This window comes from Chiroxiphia lanceolata, chromosome Z (genome assembly GCF_009829145.1).
Source record: "Chiroxiphia lanceolata isolate bChiLan1 chromosome Z, bChiLan1.pri, whole genome shotgun sequence".
Classification (NCBI taxonomy): domain Eukaryota; kingdom Metazoa; phylum Chordata; class Aves; order Passeriformes; family Pipridae; genus Chiroxiphia; species Chiroxiphia lanceolata.
Window position 1 is genome coordinate 66,372,524 of NC_045671.1, and position 26,714 is coordinate 66,399,237.

Consider the following 26,714-nt stretch of genomic DNA (forward strand, 5'->3'; position numbering starts at 1 on the left):
GTGATTTTATGCTATGGCACAGAGCTGGCTGACCATAATTTTGTGTCACTCCATTCTTTTCCTAATAATATCTAGCATTCCATTTGCCTTTTTTTGACAATTACAAAACGGACACATATTTCCCCAGATGCATCATTACAACTCTAACTTCATTTCCTGCCTATCTGTAAAAGCTGACTCAAGGCCCATCAACTCGTAAGAGTACTTTTCCCACTTCATAAACATCACTTTACATTCAACCACTCCAAGCAATAAAATGATAGATTAAAATTAATTCACTTAAAATATTCTTCTGCAGTCCTCAGCAGCTGGTGTCTCACCTCACTACTGGCCTTTATGGAGGGGGTCGTGGGCTGTTAATGGAAGAGTTGTGTAGCACAACACCCTACTACGACACCCCTGACATAAATCCATGTGCAACCTCACCTGAGCTCATTGCTTCCCTCTATTGCTTTTGTCTGACACCCGGACACAGGCATGCAGTCAGTGTCTTTTTATTGCAGCATTTCACACACTGTGAATGCCAACTTTCAATTCCACTGGGAACCTTCCATGCACAATATCCTCATTTATGTCCGTTTTCTGCCACGATGCTCAGAAAAACAAGATTAAGAAAAGGCTATGGTTATGACTAGCAACTGACTCTGGCACTGGACTTGGATAGCCACAGTAATGTTGTCTATATTTTCCTAAGTACATGGAAATTTTACAGGACAAAAGAGAAAAAAAGTTTCTACCAGAATAAATACCTAACAGTTTGTGTTTTTTCAACAGGTGTCAGCAAGTGTTATAGATGATCCCTCTCTAAACACAATATCTTTAAAATGTTACCTTTAAAAGAAGATTTAACAGGGGATGGACAAACGTCGACAAAGTCCTCACCAGGTACCTACAGTGTAACTTTACTCCTCCTACTCTGAACTGTGTCTCTGCACTCACAGGTTAACTTCCACACCCCAGGAATCTCTCTCTTCCTTTTTCACATGACAACCTTCAACCCAGTGCTACATCTTCTATATCAAATAAAACTAATCTGTAATCAAATTCTTCTTTTTCTATCTGAACAAGTCCCAAGAGCTGCAAGAAGCAACATTCATTTTCTGCCAAAGACTGGCAGGTCTCTCAAAAGAGAGGACTATGCCCCTTAACATTTCCCACCACATATTTCCAGACCTAGCTGTATGAGGCTGCAACAGGCCACAACTGCCCCAAATTCTGACTGCCCCAAGAGGGTAATTGTTTGAAGAGAAGGGGTACACAAGAAGTGTAGCTCTTTACAGGTGGCAAAAGGACATGTACCTTGTGGTAACTTTGGTCAAGGCCTGCATTGTAGACAGTTCCGAGAACCAACTGTCTCCTGGCTGCACACTCCAGGGTGATGAGCACCAAGAGTAGGACATTGTTGCTGCTTCTCCAGGAAACTGTTGGGGTTTGATGGACCCCTTGGGAAGGTGATAGCACAGGCGTTTTTTACCCTACCACTTACCTGGTGCAACAGACCACCAACTTCAGCAATAATTCAGAGCCATCAGGTTTAGCAGCACAAAGCACAGTGCAGATCAAGCCTTGTGCTTCATAACCGAGTGTGACTACGTTTTAAATGCAACAGGTACTACAGCAAGAATAATGGCTCTTGCCATTTACTCCAGAGGAGTAATTCACTCCAGCAGGGTGAATTTTTCAATGTCTTTTCAAGACTTCCAGTAGTTTTCATTAACTCCAGTAGAGAGAGCATTACTGTTAAGAGTGCATTACAACTGCATCTAACTACGAGTCTGAAGAGTCAAGGTCAGACTCTCACATAGTGTAATCAGCACGATTACTTTCAGCTTGCTAAAAGCACAACAACTTACGGAAGCCAAGGTTCTTTAACTTCAAGTCAATACACCAGATTATAAATTTGACCATGTAGAATATACCTTAATTTATCATGATGAAACAATGAATCAGGGGTAAACTAAACCCTCAGAGGCTTCCTGTAAAGCTTAGTGCTTTGAACAGATAGCCACCAGTACTTCTAGCAACACAAATACTTCTCTTAAACAGATGGAATTGTTACAGGTCTTTGTTCCATACGTCACCAACTTATATAAGGCATTCAACAACCCAGAACAAGAGGAAGTATTTGAATTTGCCTATGCCACAGTTTTTCAAGTGGTTATTCTCAAGTCTCCCCTCACTGAAAAATGAAATAGTGCTCAGCAAGTGAAAAAACAGCTCTTTTTTAAAAGCACTGTCAATCACTGCTAGAATAAGGGAAAACAAGATGTTCTCTTACTGCCCCTCCTATTCAGGAAGGGGATGCAAACACTTGTTCAGTCCAGCCAATTTCCCCAGGGTTGCCCAGAAACATAGCAGAATCCTCTGTCTTCTGGTGGATCAGTAAACAAAACTGCTTTACTCCAAGACCTAGAAGGGCTTTGAAAATTCTCATTTAGTTTGCCATCAGTCATAGAGATGTCTTAGCTTCCACCTCGGTTCTGCCATGAAACAGCAGCACTGGTTTATATAAAGAGGCTGTTGATGAGTGCCTGGGGAAGGAAGACAGGTACAGAAGATCTGGACATGGAAGAATCAGCTTGCTCAAATTAGTTTAATTAAAGTCCCCTATGCACATAAAGGCAAAGATGCCTGGTGCAGGAGGCATAGCTACTGCAGGATACTTAAAAGACAGGAGGAGGAAGGACAACTGTAGATGGACAGAGCAAAACAAACAAGAAATCTAGCAGAGCCAGGGAATAAACCAAAGCTTCAAAGCTGTTATGCAAGACAACTGTTAACAGTCTCTACTTTCCAAACAATGAATCAGTGGGACTTAAAGGGCATATCAGCACCACGACAATTCAGGCCAAGTCAGTCTAACTATCAAAACAGTTTTATTTTAGTCAAAACGGAGTAGGTTATTTCCTCTACTCTTCCTGCACATAGCATGTGCCTGATATAACAGAAGCCAAAATACAGGCTTAATCTTAGAGTGCCTCTGCCCTTCAGGACATCACTAATTTCTGAAGTTGTCCTTGGTGTGCAAGCAGGCTCATTGTGTTCTGCAGGACTGCCTTTGCATACACTGAAGAGATCCATTGATAGTTAAAAGACAATAGCTTTTAGAAAATGCCCACAGGCTAATTAGTCACAGATTGGAGAAACAGACTTTTTTATTTTTAATCCCAATGTTCTTAAATTACATTATATAAAACACACTGTTTGTGTAACCATTCAAGCCAGTGGAGGAGACACTATTTTCTTGAGTAACTTAAAAGCAAGACCTTCATTTCACTGGAAGTTTGTGGGACTTCAATTTTACATTTGTTACACAACTTTGAGCTCCTTTTCCATTGTAGCAGCTTGCCAACACAGATGCATTTAGCTTTTCTGTTTAGGACTGTGACCACAGGCCAGCCTGAATACTGTGACTATTCACTGAAAGGAATGCTGGATGCAGTACACAGACCTTGCCAGCTTATTTCCCAATTCAGTAGAAACATGCACAGACCTGTATGCAATATTGGTGTGCTCTCTCAGGCAAAGACACAACCTAGTTTAAGTTAGAAGTCTGTTGTGCAATGCTTGCTAAATGTCATCAGGAAAGCTGTCACTAGGAGCTTTAGTCTTCCCAGAACATTTCAAACAACGGCAAGACAGGAATGGAAAAATCTCTGAAAGCTTTAAGAAGTCAGGCATTAAAAACACTTTCCTCTTTTTCACTGTGGTGAGAAACCTTGGGCTTTTGCTTGTCTTACAGTTCAGTGAGACCACATTGCAGATCCTCTTCCTCTGAATATCCAGAGGAAATGAGAACCCTTTTACAATTTTCCAGATATTTACTGAGTGTCCTTATAGATCACTTGTATCTGCCAGCTTTATTCTCTCTCCAGGACTCTCTGGTCTTGTTAACTAACCAGTCATACCTGCCTCTGCTTTAAACAGATACCAGTATATACCCTGTCCAATAAAAATGCAGTTTGACTCCAAGCAACATGAATTGACTTGCACTGTATATTTCCAGAATTGTCTACATAAGAACAACATCTATTTACAGGTATAGATATCCCAAAGAAAAGTTTTTGTAGCACTTGAGCTCTATAATTTCAAGGTAACACATCTGAATTCCTATTCATTTGTATTTCAGATAGGCTGTTAGGAAACAACAATGTACCAAAACAAGTGAAAACAAGCTACTGAAAAATGAAACAGTCAAATGAGTTCAATGATATACTTGAACTGTCAAGCATAAATGCAACAATTTGGTTATAGTAGGTTTGCTTGAATTGTGGTAGCCTCACAAAGCACCTGGGCTACCTTAAGCACCTCTCACTTTCTCATCCGTAAGGCTGTAAATATTCTGATGACAAACTATTTGCTTCTCCATCTTTCTGGTACAGTAAAACAAGTATGGACAAATGGACAAATGAACTAATGGAATGTCACCTGCCAGAACAGCACCTTCCCCATCCTCTCATCTCCTGACTTCACCCAGAGCAGGTTCCCTAAATACTGCTAAGCAGGCGAAGCTGGAGCATCCACAGCTGGAGAGACAACAAAGGCACCTGTGCCATGTGCTCAGTTCCACCAAGGCTTCACACCCCAATGACAAAGTAACAACTGCATAGGCAAGCTATGCCATAGCAGCAAAAGCAGCCATCTCCATTTGGCCAAGAGGCTTTTCTAAGTTACAACCACGGTCAGCAGAAAATCTAGACACTGTACCAGCTGTGCCTATACAAAGAAGAGGGGTCCACCCACTCCACTCAAGATGCTGTAGTCCATTCTCCTTCCATTTTGTACAGTATGGCCAGTAAAAAAATGGCCTGTCTGAATACAGCTTTGATGAAAGGAATTAGCTCCATGGTCACATCCAGAAGGTAGTGGCCAACAGCAAAATGTCTGGATGGAGATCAGTAAGTGGTGTCCCTCAGGGGTCCACACTGGGACCAGTACTGTTTAACGTCTTCACACATCAAGGGCACACTCAGCAAGTTTGCCGACGACACCAGGCTAGGTAGTGTGGTTGACACACCTGAAGGATGGGATGCCATGCAGAGGGACCTGGACAAGTTTGAGAAGTGGGCCCATGGGAACATCAGGAGGTTCAACAAGACCAAGTTCAAGGTGCTGCTCCTGGGCCAGGGCAACCCCTGCTATCAGCACAGGCTGGGGATGAACAGATCGAGAGCAGCCCTGCTGAGAGGACTTGAGGGTGCTGTTGCATAAGAAGCTGAAGAAGAGTGGCCAGCAGGTAGAGGGAGGTGATTCTGCACCCCTACTCCACACTCATGAATCCCCACCTGGAACACTGCATCCAGCCCTGGGGTCCTCTGTACAGGAAAGACATGGAGGTGTTGAAGCAGGTCCAGAGAAAGGTCACGAAAATTATCAGATGACTGGAGCACCTCTCCTATGAGGAAGGGCTGAGAGAGTTGGGACTATTCTGCCTGAAGAAGAGAAGGCTCCAAGGAGACCTCATTACAGCCTTTCAATACTTAAGGGGGGATTATAAGAAAGATAGCAGGGGCCATTGCAATAGGACAAGGGGTCATGGTTTTAAAAATAAAAGAGGGTAGTTTTAAGCTGGATGTAAGGAAGAGATTTGATTTGATATGATAAAGGTGTTGAAACAATGGCACCGGTTGTCCAGAGAAGGGGTTGATGCCCCATCCCTGGAAGCGGATGGGGCTGTCCCTGGTTGGACGGTGCTCTGAGCAACCTGACCTTGCTGAGGATGTCCCTGAGGGGTGTGGAAGTGGGGTGTTGGACTTAAGGTCCCTTTCAACTCAAGCTACTCTATGATTCTATTCTATGAAATTTTATGAGAAAGATGAATTCTACACAGGCTTCACTTTTCCCCCTTGAAAGACAGCTGGATCACACTTCCCTGCAAAACTAAGGTGAGTGCAGAATTTCAAAGGCATGTGATTTTAGTACTGAACAGGTCCCCAACTTTAAGAGTGTTTTCTTCTTCTGAGACATGTCAAATTCACATTCAAATCCAGAAAGCACCAATATCTTTTCTTTTCTTGAGGATTAGGCCAAAGACAGGACAGTACCCTAGGACAAGGGACTGGTTCACTGATGGAAAACTGAAAATCTCCAAGAGGTCTACAACATCAGGAGAGAGCTCAGCAACTCATCTTCTGACAATTTCATAAAAAAAGATACCACAGAGGAAGAGGCCTCCCACTCACAATGTAAAGTTGCAGAGGGAGGCTGGCGGGACACAGTTTTTGCCCTCTGTTCACTGAATTTATCTTTCCACTGTATAGTTCCAGCACGGTAATGGTCAGTCACACCCACAGTGCAACAGACCATTGGGATGGCTGTGACTCTCCTTCCAGTGGGAAGAAACCACAAGCTCCCAGTGTTAAGGGGATAGTACTAGTATTCAGTAATGTTGAAGACAGAAATCTGAAAAGAAATTGTCTCTGAGCCACAGAAATCTGTCTATCTGAGGACAAACCATTAAGCATTCCAGTAGCTCTTTTGTACAAGCCAGATACAAGACCATGTAACACAGCTATGACTTCTTCCCAGGTCTTTCAGACTACAGCCTTTACACAGCTAGAAAGGGTCAAGGCAGTTTGAAGGCTGAGAGAAAACTTCTGATCACACTCACTGCACATGCAGTGAAAGGCTCCTTAACAACCTTCAAGGGAGAGGAAAGGTCCCCCAATGGCACCCAACTCAATGTCAGCAAGATGCCATGGGGGTAAGAAGAAAATCAAGTACCAGATACCAGTACAGACAAGCCTCTTGAAGACCATTTAAAGATCAGCAATTTCCTCTGGCTCTGTCTTAAACTGGTGCCTCTTTTGTCTTCTGCTGCAGATTGCCATGCAATCAGCTGAACAAGTGGCTGGAACAAAGATGTGCCAGCTCTGCAGCACCTGTAAGTGCAACAAGACAGCAGGGGCAGAGAAACATGCAATGGTTAGAAATAGAAGAGTGACAAGAAAGATCCAGCTGGTCCACAGAACCACCTATTGCAGGACACACACATACCAGCATCTTTGCCATGCTAAAGTCATAGTGCTCAGCTCCCTGCAGCAGTTGTCTGCAATAGCTTCTCCAAGTCACTGGTTTCAGGATGATGCTTTACAAAGAGAAACTTTGTCAGTTGTTTATCAGCACTCTCCAGCTGACTCACAGCAACTGGTCAAAACAAAGAGCTATAGCTTACAGCATTCAGAACAGAATAGCACAACAAAAAACACAAGGCAGACTGATTCAATCCTCAGTTAGAAGGAAAATGCACTAAAACAACTTGACATTTACTGCAAGTGTTCTTGCAACTGAAATTCATCATAAAATCATGGTTAGAGCTGGAAGGGACCTTAAAAGATCATCCAGTTTCAATCCATCCTGCCATTCACTAGACCAGGTTGCTCAGGGCCCCATCCAACCTGGCCTTGAACACTTGCAGGGATGTTGCATCCACAACTTCTCTGGGCAACCTGTTCCAATGCTTCACCATCCTCCGAGCAAAGAAATTCTTCCAAACATCCAATCTAAACCTGCTCTCTTCCAGTTTAAAACCACTGCCCCTCGTGCTGTCACTATCTGCCTACAGAAAAGGTCCCTCTCCCTCCTTTTTGTAACCCTTCTTAAGGTACTGGAAGGCTGTAATGATGTCTCCCTTAAGCCTTCTCTTCTTTGGGCTGAAAAGCCCAGCTCTCAGCCTGTCTTCATAGGAGAGATGCTCCCTCCCTCTGATCACCTTCGTGGCCTCCTCTAGACCCGGTTTAACAAGTCCATGTCTTTCCTGTGCTCAGGACCCCAGACTTGGACACAGTACTCCAGGTGAGGGTTTCACAAGGGCATAGTAGAAGGGGAAAATCACCTCCCTTGACCTGCTGGCCACGCTGCTTTTGATGTAGCCCAGGATGTGCTTGGTTTCTGGCAATGTGCAAGTGCACACTGCTGGCTTGTGTCCAGCTTTTCACCCACGAGAGCCCCTAAGTCCTTCTCCACACAGCTGCTCTCAAAGGATGACTTCTCCTACCCTCTGCTCATGTCTGGGATTGCCCCAGGCCAGGTGCAGCACTTTGCACTTGGACTTGCTGACTTGATGAGGTTATCATGCCTAGGCAACTTGCATAAACACCGCAAGGTTCCAGCCCTCACACACGTGGCCTCCTTCACCACTATCACTGGTTACCCAGTACAGCACACATAAATTCACACACCGCTGTGTAAATGTCATACTTCAGTAACAACACAGATGTCTCCAGTGAAAAACCAGTCCCGTTAATACTTCTGCAATGTTAAGACATACTCAAGCCAAAACGCCTCCCCATGTATAAAAGGGAAATAACAGTAACACATCTTACTTCAAAAAAGAAGAATTTGAGTTACTTAAATAAACAGAGTGGATTGCAGTCGAACTTAATGCACAGTAGGACTTCATAAGCTGTGACAGCATTTTGTCAGAGAAATGTGACATTGACACAGTTGCCTGGGACACTCACAATACTCAAAGACTTGGAGACATTCTCAACACTGGAGCATTCAGACCAGCTGTAACACAGCCCTCACCTATGGGGCCTATCACCAGAGGCACACAATGTAAGCTACACAGGTATCCCATAGAGGCCCAGTGAGTTTGCCCTGTGCTCTTAGCAGGAGGGGAAACCAAGAATTCCCTCCAAAACACACATAAGATATTGAGCGGACTAAGGAGAGACAGGTAGTGTTTCACATAAACCCAGCCCTTTCCATTTCAGTGATGTAAACAGGATGTAAGCAGGAGGTTTGCAATCCCTCTTCCACCTTGCCTCTTAAAAATTGAAAAAAGAACATAAAAATATATTAAAAAATCCTGAAGGTACTAGAACAAAAAACACTGCTAATCTTAGCTACAATAACACACACATACCTCCACAGCACTGTTACAATTTTTAAAGAAATGTTAGATACAATTAAATGCAGGTAAAATTATTAATCTACATAACCCCAAAACAAGCTTTCTTCAACTTTTAACGTGGGTAATCTCAGGATTATCTAGGGCATCTCAACACTTCCTATCACCACAGAACAAAACAAGCCAGAAAACAAGACACCCCAGTTGCCATAGCAACCTCTATTTCTCAGTCCTATAGGGCTTCATTTCCAAGCTGCATCACGCGGAAAAGTGTATAAAACTATAGTATTTGACTAAAAAAAACAGTCCTGGAAAGAAGAGAGAAAAAAAAATGCAAAAAGCTAAGAAACAGTCCTGTGCAAACTGGGTAAGTACATTCAGTATTTTCTCCAATCTGGCTACTACAAAGCTGTTGACATGGTCAGGAAACAAAAGGCAAATGATTCACAGAGTGGTGAACCAGGAAAACAAAGCACACAAGGCACTATTTCCAGAAAGGCTAGCAAATTGAAAGCGCTAAACTCTGTGATTTTTTTTTTATGCCTATTTTTAATTTTATTCACTTCAAGCATTTTAATAAGATTCCTGTTAAGAAAGTGTGAGGATTCTAGTTCCACCACTTAGGCTTGAGTCATTGATGAGATTCAGGACTATATTTATCTTGAATTAAAGGAACAGTCCTTTCACATCAGTAAGATCAGACAAAATTCATATATGCTGAGCATTTACATCTATCCAGAGAACAGAAGCCTGCAGTGACAGGTTATATAAACCATTGACAAATACACCAGTACTTCCAAGGCATAATAGCTTTGCTCACAAAACAGTAAAATTCAAAATCTACCCCCGAAAAACTATAAATCTTTCTGAAAAGGGACCAAATAATATCAAGGTCTTGTTTATTTTGGTTTGGTGTTGTTTGGTGTGGTCCTTTCAGTTGATCAGGCTGACAGGGCAAGTTCTTGTAGCACTTGCTCTTAATTTACTATGCAACAGCATCAGCTATTAATTTATACACATGAATTACCAACACATGTCGAAAGGTTCTTGAGGCTTCCCATGAGAGCAGATTTAAGAAGAAAGTTACACTGAGCAAAAGAAAAAGTGAAAAAGTTACAATGAAAAAGTGTAATGTATCTCCATTATCTTATGGATTTATTTTTTAAATGATCTGTTTGCCCTACTTGAAGAAAAAGTGCTTGAATGAAGAATACAATAACTTCAAGAAATCTCAAGGCAATTGCCATACTGGAGCTATTCTGGAGCAAAGAAAATATAATAGGAATAGAATAAGAGAGGTCAAAACCAGAATGGACACAACAATATTTAGCTGTTTGAAGAGTATTTTTAACATTACAGTATTTTTATCTCCTCCTCTGGCCTATTTCTGAAAAAAGGATTCGTCTGGTGAGGTCTAACAAGTCTCAGCTGCTGTTAATTAATTTCTTCACACGAGAAACTACAGGCATGTAAGTCAATGGCACAGAAATCAAAACAGGAATCTTTTAATTTGTTTTTGTTTTCAAGGTTACATCTATTATCTTCCACACCTCGCCATTTTGGATCACATGTCTGATTTCTCACTCAGCATCTTCTGTTTACAGAGTTAAGTCTGCCCAGTATCCAGGCAGAGGGTTAGAGCATCAAATATAATTGCAAGCACCATTTTCCGGAAGTTTCAACCTCCTTCAGGATAAAAGAATTGTGATTACTTTTTGGAAGGGCTGCTATTACCACCAGTGACAACCCTCCAGCAGTGAGGGCAGGCACACCGCTCACAGCTCACGTGCACACCTGCCAGGCACAACTTCCAGTGTGGCACTTATGCCACCGGCATACCCAACAGCATCTAGGGCCACCCAAAATTTGGGCATCAACTTGCAAAAGTGTCTTGGCAGTTTCGAGTTATCTAAATATTTGTGAATATGCGAAAATTCTGAAATCAGCTTTTCCAGTACTCCTTATCACACTGTTTTTAGAAGAGCTTGAATGTGAAAAAGCAGTTTTGCCTAGGTCATTACTCAGCCCACATCTTTGTTTCAAGTCTGAGGGCTTCCTTCTGCAGCAGATACATTTCAGGACTCTAGTCCCAGTCAGTTTCCCATGCAAATTTTTATGTATGATGATTTACACTCACTCTGTCACACGTATTGGCCTCATAAGTCACCAATGTGCCTGTAACAAATGTGGATAAAGCCTTCCCAAATCTTCGTTCGCGAAGCCCAGCCATGAATGAAGTCACCCCAACTAAATTCTGAAGAAAATCTGTCATCTCACTAAAGGTAATTTTTATTCTGAAAGAAAGCATCCACAGTCTCAAATAGGACTAGCCTTTTCACTTTAAGTTCAGATCCCTCCCTCACACCATCTTCATGCTGAGAGGAATCTTAGCAATTTCCTTGTATTCTTCTGCCTTCTTTTGAAGATTCCAACCAAAGAAGATCCCAGCCATGTAATGATTTCAGCACCGAGGAAGTATTTTTGTTTGAAACACTTAAGGAACTGGATGGTAGAGTATTCCTATGTTCAGTGGCTAACGAGGTTTATCAGTTATTATTTCCACACTCTGTAGAGAAAGTATTGTAGAAAAAGGATAGACTCGTTTCCTGAATTACAGTATGACAAACGAAGACACTAAAGAGTGACACAATCTGCCCAGCAGAAAGAAAAGCAATGAGGAACAGAGATTTTTTTTTTAATGTATTCTTGCACTTAAACTGGATGTCCAATTTTCTAGCCACTGTAATCTAATACTACCCTGCAGAACAACACAGTGCTCCCATTTTAGCACCTGAAGATCAAATAATTAATTTTCTTAAAAGAAAATCTGTTTAGCCAAGTGTTCAGAATATCTCTAACACTATTCTGTATATAAATCTCCTGGGATGGATTAAATCGTGGTTCAAATACAGCATTGATTATTCTAACTATTCGCTTCTTTAGATCTTAAATAACATTACTTTTACAATAGTAAGTGACATGACAATTATATCATACAACTGGTATTTAAAAGGAAGCCAAGTAAGTGAATGATATCAGCATATTACATTCATAATCCTAAACATATTTCCAAGTAAATCACTCATATTCAATTTTAAACAGGATAAAAAGCAAACATAAAAAAGTTTCAAATAGATGCGTTCTTCACATAAATATGTATGAATATATACACAAACACATGTACACACTCCCATTCTTCTAGAGTCAAGCAAATAAAAATATTTAAATAAAAACAGGAAGTGAAATTAGAGGTTGACTGTACTCTACTGAATAACAAACTCCCACACGGGAGACAACAGTAGTCAACAATATGGTTTAAAAGGAAGAATACTGTGGTAGCACACTTAAAAACCCAAACCAAAACAAAAGAAGTACACTTCCAATGCGTTTTTTATCACACTGTGATACACACATTAGCTTTCGTGCTCTGCTTGGGAGTGTTTCCTAACAGGCTCCTCTCAAAACTGAAAGGTGCCACGAAATAAAAACACCGGGGGGAAAAAAAAATAAAACAAATGAAAAAGAACAGGAGTTGATCAGCACATATTATTTTATCCCTCAGAAAGGTGTACATGCTATACATACAACCTACTCTTTCCCCACTGGAGCTGAGTCAAGTTAAACATGTTCAGGTAACTTAGTCACCTGTTTTCCACACATGTTGCAAAAGCAGTTTTGCCAAAGGGATTTTTTGTGAGCCAGCTCAGGATGGACCTAATTGAGCAACAAGTAGCCCAGAAGAAAGTCAGTTGGAGCTACTGAGATGCAGAGTTAGAAACAACTCTGGAAGAAACCAGTGACATAAGCAAAAAGCAAAGGTCACCCAGGGATAGCCCGACTGAATGATAATTCAAAGCTTCCCCATGAAAACAGAGCTCCAAAATCGGGAAGAGAATCTTCCTGGTTCTCTATGGGATACCAAGTAGCAAAGTAACTTACCGACAAGTTATAAAGGCCTTGTAATGAAAAAGGAGAAAACAGACAAACAAGCAAAGTGACCCTGCCCAGAGGTAACCCACTGGAAAAAATAAAGCAAAATTCCTTATCCCTGCACTAATAATTCACAATAAGTCTGGTGGTGGGTGGAATAAACAGAAACATTTGTTACAAGCTACCAAGAGGAGAACAAAAATTAAAAACCTTGTATGCCTTGCATGCCATTCTCCTGGCAGTAGAAGCAGGAGGCCCCACCTTGGGTTGCAATTACAATTGGGTAATGACCCAGACTGGGTTATAAAGCAATTGTCAATGCAAAGTGACTGCTTAATGGGCTTATTTTACATGGAAAACCCCAGGACTAACATTACTGGGAAAACATCGAAATAAAAATAACATCACCACCAGAAAAGAACTCCTGAACAATAAACTGAGGAATCACACAGAGATGTGCATTGCTGAGCAAGATGCACTACAACCTATTTTAATACAAACTTCTACATCTATAAAGAAGGAATGCAGGCCATCTTCAGAGCAAGGAACGATGTTACTGGTTTCCAAAAAGAAGGCAAATGTGAAAAAGGGAGTGCATCAGCACACACCAAATACACATAAACATCACAGAAAATCGGAACAGGCAAGTGCTTCTCCATCCACGAAGTACTGAAGCCACTTCTGACTGCAATGCTGCACAAGTTTTACCAGAAAATGCTGTTAAATGGCTCAGTACAGTACTTAGAAAATGTTTTTGCGGAAACCCTTGGAGTTTAATGTTCTTTGTTTATCACAAAACTAGTCAGGCATTTATCTCCCACACAACTGCAAGAGAGAATTAATAGCTTTTTAGACCCTTAGCACAGCACTGCAAGAACTATGGTCCGTGGGAAACTTCCCAGAGGAAGACTGAAAATTTTGTGCAAGATTAAAACAACCGGTGGATATTAGCCTTAAGAATGGCTGAGGAACACCTGACCATAGTAAGTCTAAGCAATATTTGATGAATCATCTAGAAAGGAAACCTGTAGAGCACCATCAGCAGCCAGTCTGTACCATGAGAGGTTGATGAGTACCTTTAGTGCTTTTGGAACTCATCACCGAGTCAGACTGATACAGTAAAGCAGACGATACATGAAAGTACTGTACAAAGCTTGGTATTGGATTACTGGCTTCAGCACTTTCTGTAGTAAGTTATTTACTGCCTAATTGAGTTTCTGGACTGAAATTTGGACTAATGCTATCAACACAAACTATAGCTTCCAGCTACAGAAGCTATGTGCATCCTCACAAAGCTCCCTGTCTTTTTCTCTGCATCACTGATGGTGACAATGACATTTTCCTCCAATACACTGTCAGGAGGAGGCAGGGAAAAGAAAAGCATAAATTCGCTTCTGTACAAAATGCATTATCCTTCAAATCCAGACCAGTAAGTTGCATTTTTCAATGTGTCAGTCAATGCTACAAACATTTTTCCCAACACGTATTTCAGCTTGACCAGAAATGAGCCAAGTTTCTGTGTTAGGTTTTATTTTGGGGAGTGGTTTTTTGTTTCAGGTTTTTTTTTTCTTTTTTTTGACAGTCTGTGTTTGTTCCCAAGATGAATTCAGAGTCATATGGCTCCATCTACATTTTAAATGCAGCAAAGTCACATCCACTCAACAGCATCTCAATCACAAACTCAAACTGCATCTTGACATCAATCAACTGTTGCATGGAAAGGCCCCACCACTGACAAGGAAACCAGAATAAAGCCAGCAAGTCTTGAAAATTCAAACTGGTTGGAGCATAGAAGCAAGATTTTACTATGGTTTTACCTGCTTGCAGTTTTTATATTTAGTTCAAAATGCTCCAAAAGCAAGCCAAGCTCGTCACAAGAAGGAAGAGTTTGTCTTCCTTTTGAACTGCAAGCATTAAGACTTTTAAGGGAATCTCATACATTGCTCACTTCCCTTCAAAACAAAGCTGAATGAAACCTGCAGGGTCAAATATGTTTCCGATGTCTGTCTCAACAATAGAACTAACTAGAAAGGATGAGAGTTCAAGGGGATTGCTCCTTGTCTCCTTATTCTCTGCTACTATTTCCGTATCTCAACAAACTCCCTGTTCATCTGACTCCCAGTCTTAAACTAAAACACACCTTCCCTATCTAATTTCTTAGAATAGCCTTTAAATATAGTAGACTCCACTCAAAACACGTCCAGAATATGCACCTGCAGACTGCTGCAGAGATGTTATCTGAACATCTCTAGACTCTCCTACACCAGGCAAGGAACAAAATGGTTTGCCCATGTCTGGGACATGCCTCTATGAATCACAGCAGCTTTAAGGCTGTCTTGCCAAATCAGAGATTTATGGCACAAATATAACTCAGATTCACCATTTACATTTCGTTCTGGAAAAGCTGCACTGTTGCCAGACAACATCTAAATCAGATTAGGAGAAACAAAGATTTATGTATCTTGGAATATATTTGGAGGTTCTGCTTTGAATACAAAGCCTAAAAATAAAAATAATTTCAAAATGCCCAAAACCTCAAAAAATAAATACAAAAACAGAAAACAAGGATGCTGCTTCCCAAAGTATTATTTGACTTAGAGCTTTCATATCAAGACAGGTACCCTACCTGCTTAAATGACATTTCTCTAGTAGAAACAGACACAAAACATACCGAAAAGTCCATGACAGCAGCTTCCCATAAATGTCCTAATTAAATACATATACATACAAAGAACATAAAAATGCTTAAACAATTGTTAAATTTGCAAACAAAGTTGCTTATTACTTAAATCCCTTACATTTTACCTTTGGCTAAAATAAACCAAATAGAAACATTTTCACATTAGAAAGTTTTATAGTACTGGAAATATCTGCAGCCCTCAAAATGTACAGATTCACAATTCTTCCTACTTTTTTATTCTTGAAGTGTTTTATGTAAAATAAAAGCACTGTGAAAAGTGCTTTTATTGATGGCTAAAAGTAAACCCAAACTCCAAATTAAATATCTGCTAGCTATCTTTTAGTGTATGAAATTGGTTCTTCTGCAAACTACCAATGAGAGCTCTCTTTACTTCTTATACAGACTTCATATATTTAATATTTTTCATTTTTAAGATGCATACACACATGCACAAACCCTAGCCACTTACACTGCCTTTTCCTTGCCAGGCTTGAGGAAAATTAAACCCACTCTAACCTGAAATGACCTGACTTTGGAATGCAAAGGCAATATAAGAGAGCCATTTTTCATGTTACAATTCAAGCATCACTTATTCTTTCACACGTGCACACACTCATCAAAGGAAGTCACAGCTACAAATAGTGAAGTGGTAAGAAATGTAGTCATTTACGAAGGGTTTACAGAAAACAAATTTGTGGGGTAGAGGAGGGTGTGAAAATAAACCACAGATGCAAATCTAGTTGGCTGATATTACAATAAGTACATGCACAGAAGTTTAATACTGTAAAATCTTCAGACCCAACTGGACACGTTGCCCACACAGCAAAACTACTGCCTTCCCTGTAAAATTTCACTTGTAAAAACACCTTGCTGATCTAGCAAGGGAGCTGCAATTGTCCCCTGGAGTACCTTCAATCCCTTACAAAGTGCTGGCAACAGTGGTTCTGGCCTTGAACTGGAGAGGGAAGCAGTATCTTACTTCTAAAAAAAAAGTGAGATGCAGGACACTTTGTGCCTTGAACAGAGAGCATCAGAGCATCTCTTCTACATATTTTTCCGAGTTCACAAGAAGAAAAGCTAAAGACCACTTATCTTGGCCTGCACTGTCAGAAGTGTTTTGAGAAATCATTTTATTTACTTGTATTTCTGCTACGCAGCTATGTAAGCCACGTGGGCATATGCCAGTCTGCTGAGTAGTTGACACATGTACTGAAAAACTCCATAGACTTGGTAATTCACACACACACACACATATATATAAGTATATATATATACATGTATATATATATGTATATGTTTATGTGTATATATATGTATATATATATATTCTCATTTCCAAGGGTCAATCACAATTAAAACTCAAATCCAGGTCACTTAGGCCACATAAATACTCAAAATAATAACAGCTAAGAGGGATTAGGGTTTTTGTTTGTTTGTTTGTTTGTGTGTGTGTGTGTGTGTGTGTGTGTGTGTGTGTGGATTTTTTTCTCCTTCCTATAACTGATGGAGTCTCATCAGCAGCATGCCTGGTGTCCTTCACAGTTTGGAAACTTTCTGTTTTGAACACGACCAACTTAAGTGAACATCAACATAAACAGCATTGGGAGATTGAACATCTGAACCCAAGGATTTGGAACAGCAACCATTGTAAATTCACCGAGAAAAAGGCCCCTCAATGGCTTAATTTTGAAGCCTGTGGATGGTTTATCAAAAGGAATCCAAATATCAGCTCAGATGCAATTATACTTCCAACCCTAAACTCTCTGTGGAGAAGAAAAAGGAGATAGCAATTGTCTACCAAGTTTTTCAAGTCTATAACAAATGTCTTCTTCACTAATAGCTGGGTGAGTTATTTAATTTTTTTTAGCAGCATAGCACTCTGAGATATCACCCTTTAATCACTTTCTAAAGAGTAATGATCAAACTCCATTGGTTATGGTAAACATGACAAGGAGGTAACCACTAAACAGAATTTACTTAAAATCATTCAAGAAAACATATTACCACTTATTAAGTAACTTGTCAAAAGCAGCCACCTTGAGCAAATGACCCATCAGGTATTTTTTATAGTTGTTGTTTAGAAGTAAGTTGTTTGAAGGACAAACATGACACTAAGAATAGCTGGGTGAAAACAGACAAATGAGTTGGTTCTTCACCCAAAGGAAACACCGATGTGCCAGGTGGCATTATAGGGTTTCCTCACATGCTCTGAGCAAGGAATGTTACAGCTAATGAAAACTAAGAGTATTTCCTCACACAGGTGACTTGTTTGGGGTGGAGTTTTCAGACGTGGGCTTAAAATACATATATCAACAGTGCAACTTGGAAGTGCCTCATCAGCACATGGTCATTAGACAGTGATGCTAGTGATCCTTGTCCAGAATTCTGCCTGAAAAGCCAAAGGGGAAAAACAATTCCAAGATACAAACTGTCAGTGCAGTTTTCAAACTAGAAAAAAACCCGTAAATTCAATTTGCAGCTGTGCAGTACCTTTAAGTATATAATGCGTGAATGGAAAAAAAAGTGAGACATCCTGGGCAAATGCCTTTCACATTTTTCTATCTGTTACCATCACCAAAACCATTCAGTTCTTCAAGTGACAAAACTGACACCTGAATGTCCACTTTTTTAACTCCAGTTTTTTTAAGTCCACGATAGAATAATAGACCACAGAAGACCGGCTTTGTGCATTTTCCCAATGTAAGAAATTTTCACTTGAGTTTGGGGCTTTTTGGCTAATGAGGGCAAGCAGTGACTTTCTGCTATGCAGTCAGAACAACACATCCCTTGGAAAAGTTTTAAGCAAATATTAAACCATTCTTCCAGGACTTGCTTTGCACCACACAGAAACTACTTCCACCCAACTTAACTGCGCACCCTCTTTACCCACAGCAATGACAAAGGCAGGAGATATATCAAGAACTGCAAGGTACTCGTTCTACACCTACAGCCTTGTATGATACCCACCCAAACAATGAGGCTCATGTACAACCCCACTCTTTCAGATGTGGTTTTGGAGCTGCAACCCAAGCCAGCTGGGCTGCATAGGCTCATGAACACATGAGGGTGCCGTTTTGGTTTTGTTTGGGTCTTTTTTTGGTTGGTTGGTTTGGGTTTTTGTTTTTCTTTAAAGAGGGACACAGAGATCCCCTCTTGTCCCTATGACACCACTCGATTTTGCTGCATCAGAACGAGCCATGATTTTGTCACCTTCAAGAACCTCAGCTGAGGTCATGCAGGTGGACAAGGAGAGCTAGTGATTCCTACTCCCCTCCCTGGTGTCAGACGAGGTTTAAAAGGTTCAAACTCCACACTGGTCTCAGCTCCTCCATGCCATCAGGCATTTCTGCAGCTAGGGGCACGCCTGGGATGGATCCACTGTGAACTGCTGAGGTGGTTGGTGGCTCACAGCAGGTCCATCATCACAGGATGGGCCGTGGCACTGCTGGATCATGGCAAACACCAGAGGTCACCACAAAAGAGTGAGCAGTGCCACACCTCCGACTTTTTATTATTATTGTTAGAACTTTTATTATCATCATTACCAGGGTTGTAATTATTTATTATAATTATTAAAATTATTATTGCTAGACTTACTACTGTTAGAACTAAATCTTATCACTTGCTAACAGGAGTAGAATTTTCAGTATTGTTGTTGTTTCTGGACTTGATTTCTGCGATTTACTACTATTGCTATTAAAATTTTTATTACTACTGTTAGAAATTTTTTTTGTAGAATGTGTTGATTTCATTATTATATTTTGGACTGTATTTTAGCATCATATTTTATTAACGTATTTCAGTATTACACTTCAGCACCGCATTTCAGTATTACATTTTTGGATTGGTTTTAATTATCATGCTTTGTTAGTATATTTTAGTGTTATACAGTTTGTTGCTAGTCATTATTATTAGAGTTTTCATTAGCAGTATTTTCAGTCATTTTTTTTTTTTCCTCCCCCCCACACCTGGCCCCGGACGCGTCCCCAGCCGGTCCCGCCCGACCCCCGCGGCGCGCCGGCAGCCCCTTACCCTCGCACTGGTAGCCGGCCAGCCCCCAGATGAAGTCGGTGCAGTAGTGGCAGAAGGTGGGCTTGGTCAGGGTAACCCTGCGGAACCCGTGGCCCGGCGGGCTGCTGCCCCCCGCCGCGGCGCGGCCCCGCCCGCCCAGCACCGGGCTGGAGGCCGGGCTGCCCCCGCCGCCGCCGCCGCGCAGCGAGCGCGCCCCGTCCGCCATCCCCGCCGCCCGCCCGGTCCGCGCGGCACCGGCGCTGCCCGCGCTTCCGCCCCGGCCGCTCGCGGGGGCGGGCGGGGGCGGTGCCGGTGTCGCGGCAGCGCCCGGGCGGGCGGCGCCGCGCTGCCCCCTGGCGGCCGCGCCCTCAGAGCCGCGTCCGCTCCCTGCTCGGGCGCCGCCTCCCCGGGCAGCCCGTTCAGCAGTCTGGCCACCCTTTCTGCGGAGGAACTCCTCCTGATGTCCGAACTCAAAATGCCCTGGCACAGCTTGAGGCTGTGGCTAATTGCCTGGGAGAAGAGGCCGACCCTCACCTCCTTTCGCGTAGTTGCAGTGAGTGAAAGGCACCCCCCGAACCTCCCTTTCTCCAGGCTAAACAACCCCGGCTCCCTCAGCTGCTCCTCATGAGACCTGTGCTCCAAACCCTCCGTTGCTCTCCTCTGGACTCAGAGGTGAGACCTCCAGTGTCTTACCACAACATTAAACTGGAGAGTTTTGCTACCCCATCCTCGTACTGTTTTAGAGCACACAAAGCTCCACGTCAGGATTTCTGATGCTACACTGGGAGAAGATGATTTGCCATAGGGTTTGCCTTCTAAACTCAACATCTCTGCCTTTATGAAAAGACATAAGGGGTTCTGGTGAGCAGTCTCCTTCCTCTGAAACATAGGGGGTTTTGTCCTTTATGTTCACTTCTTGTTGTTAGTTTGGAAAGCATTTACAGGCCCGGATGTTTCTCTGTCTCTAGTGTACAGAATGCTTGTTTCTTTGAATGTTATTACATTAGACAGATGGAGTAGGTTGGGACAAAAAAGGAGGCTATGCCTTTGGATTTTGTGTGTATAGATGTATGCTGTCCATGTCTCTGCTCGTCTGACTTGGTCCTTGATCTCAGCTTTTGACAATCTCTTTTGACAATCTGAAACACATCCAGATACATTCATTAAGCCATGAAGGCAAGAAAAGAGTAGTTAAAATTTTCATTCTTGGCTCTGATTTATTTGTATTTTGGTGAAAGGTGTAATAAACCATCCTGTTGTCCTGTAGACCAGCAGTGAAGTCCTTCTAAAACTTCTTCTAATTCCTCCTTCTCTTATTTTTCATCTCCTTTCCACATTGTTAATATGAATGTATTTATGATCAGGAGGATTTGACCTTCTCAAGGAGAAACAATAGAAACAACTTAAGTGACCAAAAAAAGCGTAACATGACCTTTTATGGTTGAAGAAAGAGTGAGCAATTAGATACAAAAGCTTTGAAATATTTCTAATTGCTCCTAAAAACATGGTTTAGAAAACATACCCAAGATACTTTAGAGATTTATCAAGTCCCAGATATACAAGAGAATAGGGAAGAGGGAAGCAGTGTGAAACCTTTGAAGGTGTTTGCCACCTTCGAAATGAATGAGCCAAAGCCCTTAATGATAGGTCCCATCTTCCACAAACTCAGCCTTGCTTTGGTCTTTGTAAAGGTCATAGTGCAAGGCCTCTTGGAACATTTCTGGGCACACGGAGGAGAAGATGAGGAGGAGGAGCCAGTAAGGGATTTGCCAGCAGTCAGTGATGCCTGACCAACCTGATTGCTTTCCATGACAAATGGATAAATCTGTGTAGGAGGGGACACCAGTGGAACCCTGACTTCAGCAAGGTTTGTGACTTGGTGTCCCACAATACGCATGTACCCAAACCGGAACGCTATGGTCCAGCATGGGTGGACAACTATATGGGTAAAAAACTGGTTAGATGGTTGAGCACAGCAGGTAGGGGTTAGTGGGTCACACTCGAGCTCTGCCTGGAGGCCCATAATAGGAGGAGTACTACAGGAGTCTCTCCTGGGACCTGTTGCATTGAGCACCTTTATCAAGAACATAAAGAAGATGATGGAGAGCAGGTTTGAACATGACACCAGGCTGGGGGAACAGTCATTACACTTTTATGCAGAGGGACCTGAACAGGCAGGAGAGATGAATGATATCGTAGAATCAAAGACTGGTTTGGGTTGGGAGGTACCTTAAAGATCATCTGACTGTGTCTGCCATGGGCAGAGACACCTTTCATTAGACTAGATTGCTCAAAACCCCATCCAACCTGACCATGAGCACTTCCAGGGATGGGACATCCACAACTTCTCTGGGCAACCTGTTGCAGTGCCTCACCGCCCTCACAGTAAAGAATTTCTTCCTAATATCTAATCTAAATCTACTCTCTTTCAGTTTGAAGTCATTCCCCCTTGACTTATAACTACGTGCCCTTGTAAAAGTCCCTCTCCAGCTTTCTTGTAGGATCCTTTCAGGTACTTGAAGGCTGCATTTAGGTCACCTGGGAGCCTTCTCTTCTCCAGGTTGGACAATCCCAATTCTCTCAGCCTGTCCTCAGAGGAGAGGTGCTCCATCCCTTTAATCAGCTTGGTGATCTCCTCTGGACTTGCTCCAACAGGTCAATGTCCTTCCTGTGCTGAGGACCTCAGAGCTGGACCCCAGAGTGTTCCAGGTGAGGTCTCACCAAAGCAGAGTAAAAAGGCCCCTCCCTCACCCTGCTGGCCATGCTGCTTTTGATGCAGCCCAGGATACAACTGGCTTTCTGGGCTGCAAGTGCACATGGCTAGCTCATGTCCAGCCTCTCATCCACCAGCATCTCCAACTCCTGCCTGGCAGGGCTGCTCTCAATCCCTCCTTCCCCCAGCCTGTGCTGGTAGCGTTAGTTGCCCCAAACCAGGTGCAGCACCTTGAACTTGGTCTTGTTGAACGTCATGAGATTGCCATGGGCCCACTTCTCAAGCTTATCCAGGTCCCTTTGGGTGCCATCCTGTCCTTCAGGTGTGTCACCTGCACCACTCAGCTTGGTGTCATCTGCAAACTTGCTGACAGTGCACTCAATTCCTTCATCTGTGTCATTAATGAAGATATTAAATAACAGTCGTCCCAATATGAACCCATGAGGGACAGCACTTGTCACTGATATCCATTGGGACTCTGAGCTGTTGACCACTACCCTCTGGATGCCATCAATTTCTTATCCATCTAACAGCCTACCCATCAAATCCATCTCTCTCCAACTTAGCAAGAAGGATATTGTGGGGGACCATGTCAAAGGCTTTAAAGAAGTCCAGATAAATGACATCTGTAGCCCTTCCCTTGTCCACATCAGTATTTGGTAATTGAGAGATAATGTATTGGCTCATGAAATTAAGTGGCTCATGAAGTATCAGCTTCATAGGCAAGAGAAGTTTCAGATTTGTAGCTTTTTTACCTCTCCAAGTTGGTGATGTCTGAAAACAAAGCAAATCCTGATCTTCATTTAAATAAGATACCTTTTTTTTTTCCCCAAAAAAATCTCACAACTGAAGAGATAAGGAGAATGTTAGATCACATTTGTGCACTCTTTGTCTGCAATGGAAAACAAAAGACAAATTCAACATTTTATACCTACACTACAAAAAAGTATAGGGAGGTACCTAGTACGTTTTCTTTTTTGCTTCGTAGTAGTTTTACTTCCTGAAAAAAAAAATTCTTTACGACAGCTGTTCTGATCACACTAGAAATAAATCAAGTACAGACTTGTTAGTTAAAGGCACCAACAACTGCCCCTGACTAAGAGAAGCAAAAGCTCTATATGGAAAGCTGACACAAAGTTCTGGCTCAGTTCCAAGTTATGCAGTAAGATAGCTGGTGTGTCTTTCAGCGTTTTATTTATTTCTTTATTTATCCTGATTAAGAGATTGCACATTTTTAGATAAAAGGTATAATATAGAACACATTAGACTACACAATCTAAAAAAAATTTACATATTAATGTTTATATATCAAATATATACCCACTTTTCACATGGGTACAAGAAGAGAATGCTCCAATTTAAATTCATCCATCTCCTGTGGGGAAAAAAAACAACCCTACAGAGACCACAGCGAGTAATATATCTTTATTTTACCAAAATCATTATAGTCAGCACTAGTAAATATTTAACAAAAAGGTAGAGAAATTTATCACGGGCAGACATAACTGCTGAACTTATATAATATTTTAGCATTTACACTTCTTGCTATCACAGGAGCTTCTCTCGTTCTGCTAGCAAAAGTGAGATTTGTAAATAATAAGCCTTATCAGACCTGAAAGTAAAGAAAACTATGTAACAAGATAGTGAAGTCAAGAGGCTGAAGTTTTATGTCCAATCAGCTGGCAACTATGATGATATGACAGGCAAGCTATTTGTGCTTCAAATACACTGATTTTAACATTTAATAGCTTATTTCCAGCTCTTACATTTTAGAACAAATAAATTTCTGACAAAGAGCATAAGAGATTTGCTCAGAATTAAGGAATCACTTCTCTGGGAGAAAAAAAAACAACCAACCAGCCAAACAGAAAACCAACTATGGTTTGTTTTATTTATTGTAAAGGATTCTTAGTTTAATTTATTTGATCATGTTTTTTCCCTGGACGTAGGGAACACGTAAGCAATTCTTGTGAATAGAGTAGCTTAGTGCATTTTGAACTGCAAAATATGCAGAAACATCCACATGTTACAGATTTTTGTTAAGGTTTGGTAAGGGTTGTGCAAACTGAAAATAAAATGTCCAAGTCTGATATTGTTAGAACCACATAGCAGCTTCTGATTCTACACTCTAATCATGTATCAGACACCCAGTATATGAAACACCATTTATATATATATATATAATTTCTTTCCTATATATATACACACACACACATGTATATACATAAATACACATATTTATATATAGCCTTATTTCTCTTTATGTCTGATAGAACCTGTCAGTCCATAGGATAAATGTACTCCTTCACCAGCAAGAATATAAGGAAACACCACCTGTGCTAGACTCCAGAACGATGTGGTCACACGTGAGACACTCCTTTGGCTGTGTCACTGGTGCCCACATGGCTGACAGGAGGTGATGGTCTGAGGGCATCTCAGACTAAGGGTCCCAGCAAACAGCAAACCTTTTGAGACAGCAACTGTGGTCAGTGAAAGCAGAGTCTGCATCCACCATCACTCACTCTGTCCTCATGAGAGGATATGTTTCAGGCTCAGATGCCTTTCCTGACTGAGCTCGTTTCCATTTAACTGTTTTCAGAGTGTTGCACCTGAGTGTCCTCAGTTCATACCTGCATGAGCAAGAGGAGCCATTCTCCTCTTGTCAGGAATCACAAGCTCCTAACCTTCCCACCTTGGGAGTCCCTGCCTACTACAAACTCAAGCTTACCCTTTAGCCATCCCACTTCTTAAGCAGCTGTTGCAGATGAATTCTTTCAAGAATTCATCTTCATGAAGTTTAAGGGGTTTATTGATGATTATAAAATTAGAATTAAACAGCTATTAAATGATAATTAAATAGTAGTATAATTAAAAAATAGCTGTATAGGAGAGCTCAATGGCCTCAGGGTGGGGCTACAGATGTCTATAGTGTAATGAGATGGATTTGTAGTCAACTTGCCTAGGTGCAGGAGTACAGCCAGAGGAGTTGTAATTTTGTCTAGTCCCAGCTCAGGCTGATTCTGTCACCTCCTGATAAGCTGTGGCCTAGGTTCCTTGGTTCCTGAGAAGATAATGGCCCGTCATAGTTCTCTAGGTTTACGCACCGGGGCTGATTTTGGTTGGACCTGCTTGTCGGTGCTGCCCAAACCGAAACGCTCTCACTCATTCAGAGCATATGGACCTGCCACCACAGCATAGGGCTCCAGTACTCACCTCTGCACAGCTACCTCTTTGGAGCAATCCTGTTGTTCTCCTGCCCATCTTTGTCATTGTTGGGATGGACTACGACATGTAATATTCAGCAAGAAAGTTTATTGGAGAAGAAAAAAGGAGGCAGCAGCAGCCGCGAGCTGCAATTTACAGCCTCTTAAATACAGCTCTTTCTGTACACGTATATCACACAGATAGGTCAGCTTGAATACACAAACTACAATTCTCACAGCTAATAGGTAGATTTTAGCTGGACTTTCTCTGGACTTTCTCAGTCCTAGTTTCTCACAACATTTCTGTGCACCTGTCCCTGTTGTCCTTTGATGTTTATATGTTTCTCAGTCACTCTGTTCAAAACAAGTCCTCATTCTCATGAGACAGTGTTCCCTGTTCCCAGGGGACAGCTCTCTCCTGCTGCTCCTCTGCTCTCTCAGGATGCATCAGTACGTTGTCAGGACCAGGGCCTCCATTCTCAGCCAGTTTCTTGTTCCATACCAGGGGTCCCGGCCCAGCCGAGATTCCCCACACATCTTCTCTGATGGTGTGTGCTGTGCTGACCCCCTCCCCACAGCTTCCACAGCAGGCAGCCCTGCACCTCAGCCAAACCTCCACCTCCCCTGGATGAGGCCAGTATCACCCTGGGAAGACAGACAGGCACTCCATATAACCTCAGACCTGGAGGGCCTCCCATCTTCTTCCGGAGCAGCATTTGGGCTGGTGCTAAGGGGCATGCTATCATGCTGGCTTCAGCTGTCCTGCACAGTCTTCAGCAGTATGTCTGTGTCCCTTTGGTGTTATGGGACTGCTGGGCCAGCTCCCCTGCACCAGCTTGAACACTACTGTCCTCTGGTACAGCTGGACGGAAACAAACACCCCCTGACCAGGAAACCACTGGCTTGGATCTACTGTGTTTCAAAATAAGGAAAACAGAAGCAGGAGTAGAAGCATATGTGAACAATAAAAAAATGATCTGTTAAGTGCTAAGTCCCTATTTGCTCCCCCTGGTTAACATTACACTTCCTCCTTCTACTCTGTAGTAAAGTTTGTAGCTAAGGTGGATTCTGTTGATTCATGAAAAGATACATCCTGTGAGTGGTGCTGAAAGCACTGGTTTTGCAGGTGTCTATTCCATTGAATAACGCAGGATAGGAGAGGACTCTGGAGTTCAGAGCAGGGGGAACCTCAAAGTTGTATCCAGCTTCGGTACTAAAGCAATTCCCTGCTTTCTCCCAGGAGGGCTGCTGACCTGCTCTATCACCCTGTTACGCAGACAAAACTTTACAATGTGTAACTCAATTCAAGATGTCGGAAAGAAG

General features: G+C 42.0%; 1 protein-coding gene across 1 annotated transcript in view; it reads right to left on the reverse strand.

Moving 5' to 3' along the window:
* The window catches only part of DGKQ (diacylglycerol kinase theta), a 104,301-nt gene that overhangs the window by 67,215 nt on the left and 10,372 nt on the right, over positions 1-26,714 (reverse strand). The window contains exons 2-3 of the mRNA XM_032676713.1: positions 21,271-21,413; positions 19,497-19,932 (exon numbers count right to left, since the gene is read on the reverse strand). Coding sequence (XP_032532604.1) covers positions 19,497-19,932; positions 21,271-21,413 — 579 coding nt within the window. The remainder of the gene's footprint in view (positions 1-19,496; positions 19,933-21,270; positions 21,414-26,714) is intronic.